The sequence below is a fragment of the Bison bison genome, unplaced genomic scaffold (assembly GCF_000754665.1).
Source record: "Bison bison bison isolate TAMUID 2011002044 unplaced genomic scaffold, Bison_UMD1.0 scf7180017864035, whole genome shotgun sequence".
Lineage (NCBI taxonomy): Eukaryota > Metazoa > Chordata > Mammalia > Artiodactyla > Bovidae > Bison > Bison bison.
In genome coordinates, this window is record NW_011494607.1 from 5,431,018 (window position 1) to 5,441,605 (window position 10,588).

At 33.5% G+C, this 10,588-nt stretch overlaps 1 protein-coding gene across 1 annotated transcript in view; it reads right to left on the bottom strand.

Moving 5' to 3' along the window:
* SNX14 (sorting nexin 14) overlaps positions 1-10,588 on the bottom strand; it is an 85,456-nt gene that overhangs the window by 49,421 nt on the left and 25,447 nt on the right. The window contains exons 6-8 of the mRNA XM_010834754.1: positions 9,176-9,263; positions 4,988-5,072; positions 794-950 (exon numbers count right to left, since the gene is read on the bottom strand). Of these exons, the coding sequence (XP_010833056.1) occupies positions 794-950; positions 4,988-5,072; positions 9,176-9,263 (330 nt within the window). The remainder of the gene's footprint in view (positions 1-793; positions 951-4,987; positions 5,073-9,175; positions 9,264-10,588) is intronic.

A 10,588-nucleotide genomic window follows, 5' to 3' on the forward strand; every position in this document is an offset into this window, starting at 1 on the left:
CTAAGTCACTTCAGTCGTATCCGACTCTTTGCGACCCAATGGACGGCAGCCTACAGGCTCCCCCGTCCCTCGGATTCTCCAGGCAAGAACACTGAAGTGGGTTGCCATTTCCTTCTCCAATGCATGAAAGTGGAAAGTGAAAATGAAGTCACTCAGTTGTGTCCGACTCTTAGCGACCCCATGGACTGCAGCCTACCAGGCTCCTCTGTCCATGGGATTTTCCAGGCAAGAGTACTGGAGTGGGGTGCCATTGCCTTCTCCGGAAAATAGTACTATGACCTAACTATAATTCAATTAAGTAAATAAATAAAATAAGCCATGGTCCTTATCTCTAAGGATCATAAAGATAAGAGCAACAAAGGAACTTTATGGAATAATCTAAACATGCTCTTGCAGGAACAAGGGAGACTGGATGGACTAAATGACCTTTAACTATACTTTTCAAACTTAGCTGTATAATTTGTCCAAAGTGTTTCTGCATGTCTTTTCAAAGAAACACCAAGAATGCAACACAGTATAATGATATCAAGTAAGAAACTTAATTTTTATGTGTATCTTTGATTTCCCAAGATCAGTTTCTAGGAAAAAACTGTTAGCAATACAACATATCATGAACATTCAGTGCCTAAAACGGCATTTTAAGACCTGATAAATTATATTTCTTAAATGGAAAATTTTTCACATCATAGGATAACCTCAAGTTTTAGTGTATTCCTATTATGATCAAAAACAGCAATATACACATGGCATGGTATGTAAATACTGCTATGACATTTTCCAGTCTTATTTATACCTGCAGTCTGTTGCTTTAGGAGGTAAAATATAAGGAAAAAGTAGTTCAGTAAGTTTCCTTAAATAATGTAATTCATCTCTTCGACTCCTCAAAGCCACATGAAGCTCTGGACCATATTCTTCTAAAGCAGCTTGCTGTAAAAACTCTGTATTTTCTACTATAAATACAAATAAGAAATAAACATTGGAAGAAGTTAACAGCATTAAATAACTTCAGCCATTTCCACTAACAAACAGAAAATAATTTAACACAGCCATTCCTTTTTTAACCTTTCTTTCTTTCCAGTATGTGTTCTACTGGTAAACTTTTCCAAAAAAAAGAGTGTAAAGAAGGTAATTTTCCTCTTTGCTGGAAGTTTTTAATTTATTCAAAATGAATTGATAAAAAAGCCCTTTCACCCTTGGTGAACAAAATTTTAAACCCAGGTCATTACAAATTATATTAAAAGCAAAATTTTTAAATGAAAAAACTAAATGAAACATCTTCCAGCACACACAAAGCTTTTGTTAACAAACACTACATCTTATTCATCCTCTGCAAGTATTAAAAAATCCTTCTTAAAGCTCTCTATTATTTCTTCTTTCACATCAAAATCAATCAGGTAACCCTTCAAACTAATTATAGTACAGAAACAGGCTTCCTTGGTTAAGTTCTGCATCTTCTGCCCATAGTATAGGACAGAAAAGGTATACAGCTGTATACAGTGGAAGTCCATGAAGTTAGATTACCTACTATGTTAACTGATGATAAAAGTTACACGAACAAAAGGTTTTCTTAAAGGCCAAGCACTAAACTAATACTTCAAAACTTAAGAATAATAGTATTGCCAATCCTTTTCTACAGACGTCAAAAGAGCAGGAGAAAAAGAAGTCATGTTTTCCCCTATCTGCACTCCGGGCCAAGTTTTAAAATCATGAAGTCTGTGAAGGGAATCTTAACTCTAATTCAATGGCATTTATTTTATACTATTTACTTCTATTTTTATTGAGAGAATGCAAGCACATTCACCAAAAAAAAAAAAGCCAATATATACATTCCAAAGGTGTGAGAACTAAGAATGTAAACGAATGTTATCCGCACCAGAGGCACAAAAGCAGGACTGACAAAGATGGATGCGGTTTTCATACAAACCATGCTCAAGCATTTTATTTGATAATTATACAGTTGTTTACCGAGCATTCTGCCCCAAGCATTCAGGGTACAGGTCTTTTAAAAATTTATATCATAAACAGGAATTTAAAATAAGAAGACTAAGCTATGCTAAACTCCAGTTCTACTTATTAACTGATGATCTTAAATAATATAATCCCTTTGAACCTCAGTTTCCCCCTCAGTAAACAGTTATTAAATAGATGACATTGAAAAGATTCCATGTAAAATGCACCAGTAATTATAATATTTGATGTGATTAAGCATTTATATATAATATATAAATTGAATCACTAGACTGGACTCTACTCAGATGTGAGATTTTTGTAGTCTTAGCTAATGAAAGAATTTAAAAATCAGGCAGAAGATAAAAACATATGGAGGAAGAGAACCTTAATACAAGTACAAGCAAAATACAGATGTCGAAAAACAGGGTATGAATTAAACCCCACTAATCACCAGTATACCTCCTACCTAATCAATGGACAGTTTTCAGACCATGAAAGGAAATTTTCAGAATCCATGACAAAAAGATTTCTTTAGGATCAAAGACTGATATAATAAAGCCCTTCAACTACTACTGAATTTAAATTAAACCAAGGCTTCTAATGTATATATTTTCAATGTGTCTAAGGATGACAGAAGTAATTACATAGAAAACCTCTTTGTAATTCCTACTCTCAAGCAGCAGATAAGGAGAGAACACCAAGAGAGTAAAAATGTATATGGATAAAGGAGGTTAACCTTTAATTACTTCCTGAGTATACAAAATTGTGTAGCCAAAAATATTTAGAAAACAAATGCATGCATGAAAGAGAAGAAAAATCAAAACCCTGAAAATCTTCTTACAAGTCTAATTCACCGTTATAACATTTAGAACACCAGAACCTTTGGACAAACTGGAATCCTCCTAATACTTAGGTCTTTTAATTTTATGGACTTCATTAATTACTAATACAATGTCATTAATGAATCCAATCTAGCATTTTATGTTGATTTTGTAATTGAGGACCATTTTTTATACGAATAGTGGTAGCAAACTAGCAACCCTTCTCTTGCAAAGACTCAAGGATAAATTTCAGCACTCTCAGAAACAAAACAACTTGGAGATTTTATTAAACTGATTGATTCAACTAAAAGTAAAAAGATGAGTCAATTTATTCATATCCTGAGTTCAAAGTGTTTGTCTTTATAACAAAATTAAGACCATATTAAAAATAATTTTCCCACACAAAAACTTGCTAACAAGTGACCAAGATGTCCTTGAAAAAGTGAATGGATAACTGTAGTACATCTAGACAACAGAATGTAATTGAGCACTAAAAAGAAATCAGTTATCCAGCCACAGAAGACATGGAGAACTCTTAAATGCATAATTCTAAATGAAAGAAAGCAGTCTGGAAAGGCTACAGTATGATTCCATTTATGGAATTTATGACATTATGACATTTGGAAAAACTGTAGAAAGAGTAAAAAGATCAGTGGTAGTCAGGAGTTCCGGAAGGAAAGAGAGAGGGATAAACAGGTGAAACACAGGGACTATGGGGGCAGTGAAACACTCAGTATGATACTGTGATGATAAATACATGGCATTAAGCATTTGTCAAAATCCACAGAATGTACAAGAAGAGTAAAACCCTAATGAAAACTATGGACTTGATTAATAATGTATCAATACTGGCATATCAACTGTAACAAATGTACCAACCAAGGCAAGGCGTTAACAATTGGGAAGGGGGGAAATATATGGGAATCTCCAAAATATCTGCTCAATTTTTCTATAAACTTAAAACTACTCTAAAAACTAAAATTTACTAATTAAAAAAACACATTTTCCATATTTTTTTCTGACAGTAAAGTAGCCTTAATGGAATGGCTACAATTTTCTGGTATGATTTTGCCAGTGACAGGACAACAATTTTAAAAGTTAATTTTTTTTTTGTTTAACATTTAAATTACACATATTTAAACTTTTCTACTTTTAAACTACATTGAAGCTAAAACTTTTAATTGTTATATAAGACAAAAACACAAGAGTTTAAACATGCAATCTGAACTGGTTCTTGTACCTGAGGAATGATTTATACCAAATGACAAATAAACTAATAATTTAACTTCCACTCTACCTAGAACACAATTTCCTCAAATATATTGTGATTATATGAATTGATGTTATGAGAAGGGAAAATTGGTTCCACGCTCAAATGAGTCTAGGATGTTCCGGGTTATACAAAGTTAAAGCTATATCTTTGCTGCAAGACTACTGAGAGGTTTTGGACTGCTAATACTTACTGGTAATTTCCAGAAGAGGAATACCATACATGGTAATTACCAGTCTCACAAAGAACTAAATATAGAGCATATAAGTAATTTTGCTTAAAAAGTATATTTCAGCTTGATCTAAGAGTAAGAAAAGCCCCAAAGGAAGATTTCATTTGTTCAATCAGCAAACATTTGATGAATATATATTACTTATACATCATGACAGTATAAAGCCCAGGACGTATGTGAGAAACTGAAAAGAGGTCATCCTGGCTAAAGTATAATACATATTGAAGGACAAGATCAAACAACTTAACTACATGGGAAAGGATTTAAATATAAGACAGTTTTGACTCTACAGCAGTCACTAATTTTTTTTTAAAGTAGGGAGGTAACAGGATTGTGGTATTGTGAAATTAACATAGTAACAGTATACAGGATAAGCTAGGTCAAATTGAAATCATTAAGGAAAAAGGAGAGAAGACATGTGAGAGATACCACAGAGGAAGTAACGAGGGCAAAGGATCCATTCAAAAAAAAAAAAAGATAAGGTTCATCAACAATATATCTAACAATTAATGATTGTACTTTAATTTTCATAGATTCTTGAGTTCACACAATCACTTGTATTATTAATAAATTACTGAAAAGGATTTCAGTTGAAACAAAACTCTCCAGCATTTATGAATATATCACTTAATTTATCAGTATTCAGATATTTAGGATGAAAGTTGCCATATAAAAACAAAATCACTCAAATTTCGGAGCAGGAAATTGTATTACCTTTCTGACTGGCTTTAACAATCACTTCTATATGCTTCATTGCTGCTTTTAATAGTTTCTTGGTGATAATAGATGGAATATCCACCTAGAAAAATTCAACATTAAAATAAAAACTTTTAAAATAATTTATCTCTAAGTTACAATGGCAGGAACACTGTATTTAAGACATTGGAACATAAGATCTTAAAAATTAGCTGTATTGAATGAAGTAAGTCAGAAAGAGAAAAACAAATATCATGTATTAACACATATATATGGAATTAGAAAGAATACTGCTGAACCTATTTGCAGGGCAGCAATGGAGACACAGACATGGAGAAAGACTTATGGACACGGGGTCTGGGCAAGAAAGGAGAGGGTGGGGCAGATGGACAGAGTAACATGGAAACATATACACTGCTGCTGCTGCTGCTAAGTCACTTCAGTCATGTCTGACTGTGCGACCCTATGGACAGCAGCCCACCAGGCTCCTCTGTCCACAGGATTCTCTAGACAAGAACACTGGAGTGGGTTGCCATTTCCTTCTCCGAACATATCCACTTCCATATGTGAATTAGACAGCCAATGGGAATTTGCTATATGACTCAGGGAACTCAAACCGGGGCTCTGCAACAACCTAGAAGGGTGGGATATGGATGGGATATCAAGAGGAAGGGGACACACGTATACCTAGGGCTGATTCATGTTGATGTTTGGCAGAAATCAACACAATAGTGTAAAGCAATTATCCTTCAATTAAAAAATTAAAAAAAATTAGTTGTACTAGGAATCTTTCAAAAATATAATTTAAAAGCACTATACAGTCTTAGACCATATTGATTATAACTTCAGACAGTTTTACTACCACAATAATGAAAACATACCTTATACACTAAATTTTTCTCATGAAATTAGTGTCTTTATTCTTGACTTATTTCTTTAATGTATTTGTTCTAAATGTATTCAAGAAAAAAAATGTCAAGCAGCTTATCATTCCTTTGAGGTTATAAATTTGTGTTAACTAAGGCTGCTTGAAAATAAACTTTTCATTCAGATTATAAGACAAATCCTGGTTTCAAGATATATGGCAGCATTCTATTTTGGAATAATACTAAGTTTCATTTTTCCCCACAGACAATTTTCAACTTAAAGATTGGAAACTGTAGTGACTAGGGTAGGTTAGTAAGAGAGAATTAGAAGCATACATGAATACACATGAAAGAGACAGAAAATAAAATAACTTAAGAAAAAAAAAAGCCTTGTGAATTCAGTAAATCACCAAAAAGCATGTTTATTAGACTTCAACAGGGTTATCAGCCATCACAAAGCTCAACACATTACATTCTCCCTTTATCAAAGGCATGAGAAAATTGTATCCCAACAGTGTTATTTTGTGCTAACTTTTCAATCCTTTTTAAATTCCTCATTAAGGAAGAGGGAAAACATTACAGCCTGATAAATTTATTAAGTGTAATGACTCATAAGCCCCCAATATTAGTGATTTACTAGTAAAACCCAGAGCAGTTTATAGGTATCTTTCAGCTATGAATATCAAACATGTTCAAAAAGGGGCTATGTTTCTGCTAGCAATATTCCTTTTTGTAAAATAACATTACTCTTCATTTACTCCTGCCCTCTTGGTACTTAGTGATTATAAATTAGTTCCATTATTTGTCAAATAAACAAGATGTCTTTGTTTTCAAATATTTTGTAAAATCTCATCTTCTGAGAACACACATGAAAATTTTCACTTGCAAGTTCTATTTTAGAGACTTCAGGTCAAAACGAATAAAACAATGAGTTTATCACTAAACTTCGATTTAAAAAAAAACACTGTGGACCTTAAATGATTTTCATTATCCCCAAACCCCCAAGTTACATTATTCAGGCAATGTTACCAAGGATAGAACACTGTACTAGGAATAACATGACCCAGGCCTAATCCTCTGCCCATCAATTACCTCTGACACTCTGACAAAGAATATTACTAACTTTCTATAAAATGAGTATGATAAAGACCCACTTATCTTCCAGGACAGTATGCAGATAAAATGAAAAGAAAAAATATATAGCATAAAAACCCAGAAAGTGGAAAAAATATTTGGAAATCATATATCTGATGAAGGAAATATATCCAGAATAGATAATAAACTCTTACATCTCAGTAATTAAAAGACAAATAACTCAGTTTAAAACATGGACAAAAAATCTGAATACACATTTCTTTCCCAAAAAAAGATATACAGATGTCCAATAAGCATCTAAGAAGATGCTCAACATCATCAGCCATGAAGTGAAGTGAAAGTCGCTCAGTCATGTCTGACTCAATGCGACCCCATGGACTAGACAGTCCATGGAATTCTCCAGGCCAGAATACTGGAGTGGGTAACCTTTCGCTTCTCCAGGGGATCTTCCAAACCCAGGGATCGAATCCAGGTCTCCCACATTGCAGGCAGAGTTTTTACCAGCTGAGCCACAAAGGAAGCCCAAGAATACTGGAGTGGGTAGCCTATCTCTTCTCCAAGGGATCTTCCCAACCCAGGAATTGAACGGGAGTCTCCTGCATTGCAGGTGGATTCTTTACCAATTGAGCTATCATGGAAGCCCCATCAGCCACAGGGAAAAGCAAATCAATGCCACAGTGAGATACGACTTCACGTCCATTAGCATGGTTAGAATCAAAAAGCGAAATAATAATTAGTTGTGGCAAGGATGTGGAGAAATCAAGACACTCATACACTGCTAGTAGCAATGGAAAATGGTGCACTTAGGAAAACAGTCTTTTGACAGTTCCTCAAAAAAATGGTTTAAACATAAACCATTTGACCCAGTAATTACATTTGAAGGTAAAATCAAGAGAAAGGAAAATAAATATTCCATACACATTCTCTCCACAAAAAACTTGTACACAAACCCTATGGTGGCATTATTCACAATAGCCAAAAGGTGGAAACATTCCAAATGTCCACTGACTGACAGATGGACAAACAAAATGTGGTGTATCCATACAATGGAATACTATTCAGACATAAAAAAGAATAAGTACTGATACAGGTACAACAGGACAACATGAATAGACCTCAAAAATATTATGCAAAGTGAAAACAAACAATCACAAACATTATGCTAAATGAAAGCAAGTAATCATAAAAACTATAGAAAGGATTTCATAGTTAACATGTACTATATTCAACCAACCAACAATCTTGTCATTGGACATCAGCTTTCCTTTTCAGTCTTCCTTATTATAAGGTATACTACAATGAATCTTGGAATATACATGTTTCCACTCTATTTCTTTAAAATATACTAAAAAAATGGAATTATATTTGAGAGTACAGACATTTTTATGTCTTTCAATAAAGATTACCAAACCCCCTTCCAGGGTAAGAGTTATATCAATTTGAACATGTACTTGCTTTGCCTGTTTCTCTACAATCACCATTGCTAAACACTATCACTTTTTTCTTTCCCAACCTGAGAGACAAAAGAATGGTATCTCATCAAAAAGACAACATATTTTCAAATATTAATTAGCACTTTTATATTTTTCTTTTGTGAAGTACTTATTCATAATTTTTTGCATATGTTTGCTATAGTGGTTGATTTTATTGCTCATTTCTCAAACAGGTATAGCAACATTTAACAAGAATTTGCCTTTATTACTGGCAGAGATAGAGATCACTAATTTATTATCATTATGTTCAATATATAGAACTGACAAAGCAGTAGACAAGTATTTGTGTCTATAGCCAACAAAGTTAAGTGTATATATATGTGTGTGTGTGTGTGTGTGTGTATATATATACACACACAAAACCTTAAAATATGGCTTGAAATTTTTTTAAAACATCATAATCATTACCATGTATTCAGTAAATTCATCTAACAAGAACATGACTTTTTTTCTACAGTTGTCTTTTTATCTATAATTTCTAAAAACCAAGACATCCAAACATTAAAGAAAGCAAAATTGATCAATTAATCAATAGCAATCCATTTATCTCTTAATCTAAAAAAATTAAGGTGAAGAACAAAACAAATACATATAGTATGCATGCTAAGTTGCTTCAGTCATGTACAATTCTTTGCCACCCCATGGTTCTTCTGTGCATGGGATTCTCCAGGTAAGAATACTGGAGTGGGTTGCCATTTCCTTCTCCAACATATAGGATAGAAATTCCCAAATTTCTCATTATAAATACACACCTTGTGAATCCTTCGAATTAAGACAGATGCAAAAAACCGTAATATAATTCTCAGTTCATCAACAAAGGACTCATCATCTGTTACATCCCTTTAATTAAAAAGAAAACAAGCATTTAGAAGTTCAAAGAAATACACAACTTCCCTTTCTAGAAACCAAGAGAAATCTAGAACTGACTCTTTTTCCATTTACTTATGCTATTTTTTAACAAACAATGCATTATATTATGGAACAAAAGAACAAAGAAGAAAATTAAAATCTCCCGTAATTCTAGTACCGACATAATTGTCGTTAACTAAATTATTGTATAGATTTTCCTGTAGACATTCATGTGTACATAGTCACATGTTTAAGATTTTTAAGATCATTTTCTAAACATCATCAAAGAAATATTTAAAAAAACAATAATTTTGAAAAGAAACACAATTACATACAAAAGTTCAATTAAATATTTATAGATTAATAATATAAACTAATTCTAAAAGTAAGAAAAAAAAGTGTGTGTTTTCTTTGAAAAAGAAAATAAATTGAAACTCAAAATGTTTTTAAACAGAAATTTTGACAACCTTTTCCTGAGTTTTCCTATAGCTTTGAGGTCCCTAGAAGAATTAGGATACTTTCCTAATCAAAGGCAAGAAAGAAAGGTATGTATAATCATAATTTTCTGAACTAGAAGATGATGCTGTTAAGTCCCTTGGTAGCATAAAGAAGATAATTTTGTATCAATCATGGTTCCCACTATTAACTCCAAGGAAGGGAATATCATAGCATCAATAGCTATATAGGATACACACTAAAAAATACAGCCAGATTTTATGTCTGAGAAGTTATAATTTGGGGGCAGGGTGGGGATGGGGTGGCAGTGGGGGAGTTTCACAACAGGATTATTTTATAAAAGGCCTCACAATCAATTTACTTAAATGACAAATGCCCTATGTTTAAGACAAATGCCAGTGTAAAAATTGTATATAAGCTATACAGGCAAAAATAACATATTAAATGAGTATTAAATTTGTTTTAATCCACTATCAGATCAGATCAGATCAGTCGCTCAGTTGTGTCCGACTCTTTGCGACCCCATGAATCGCAGCACGCCAGGCCTCCCTGTCCATCACCAACTCCCGGTGTTCACTCAGACTCACGTCCATCGAGTCAGTGATGCCATCCAGCCATCTCATCCTCTGTCGTCCCCCTCTCCTCTTGCCCCCAATCCCTCCCAGCATCAGAATCTTTTCCAATGAGTCAACTCTTCGCATGAGGTGGCCAAAGTACTGGAGTTTCAGCTTTAGCATCATTCCTTCCAAAGAAATCCCAGGGCTGATCTCCTTCAGAATGGACTGATTGGATCTCCTTGCAGTCCAAGGGACTCTCAAGAGTTTTCTCCAACACCACAGTTCAAAAGCATAAATTCTTCA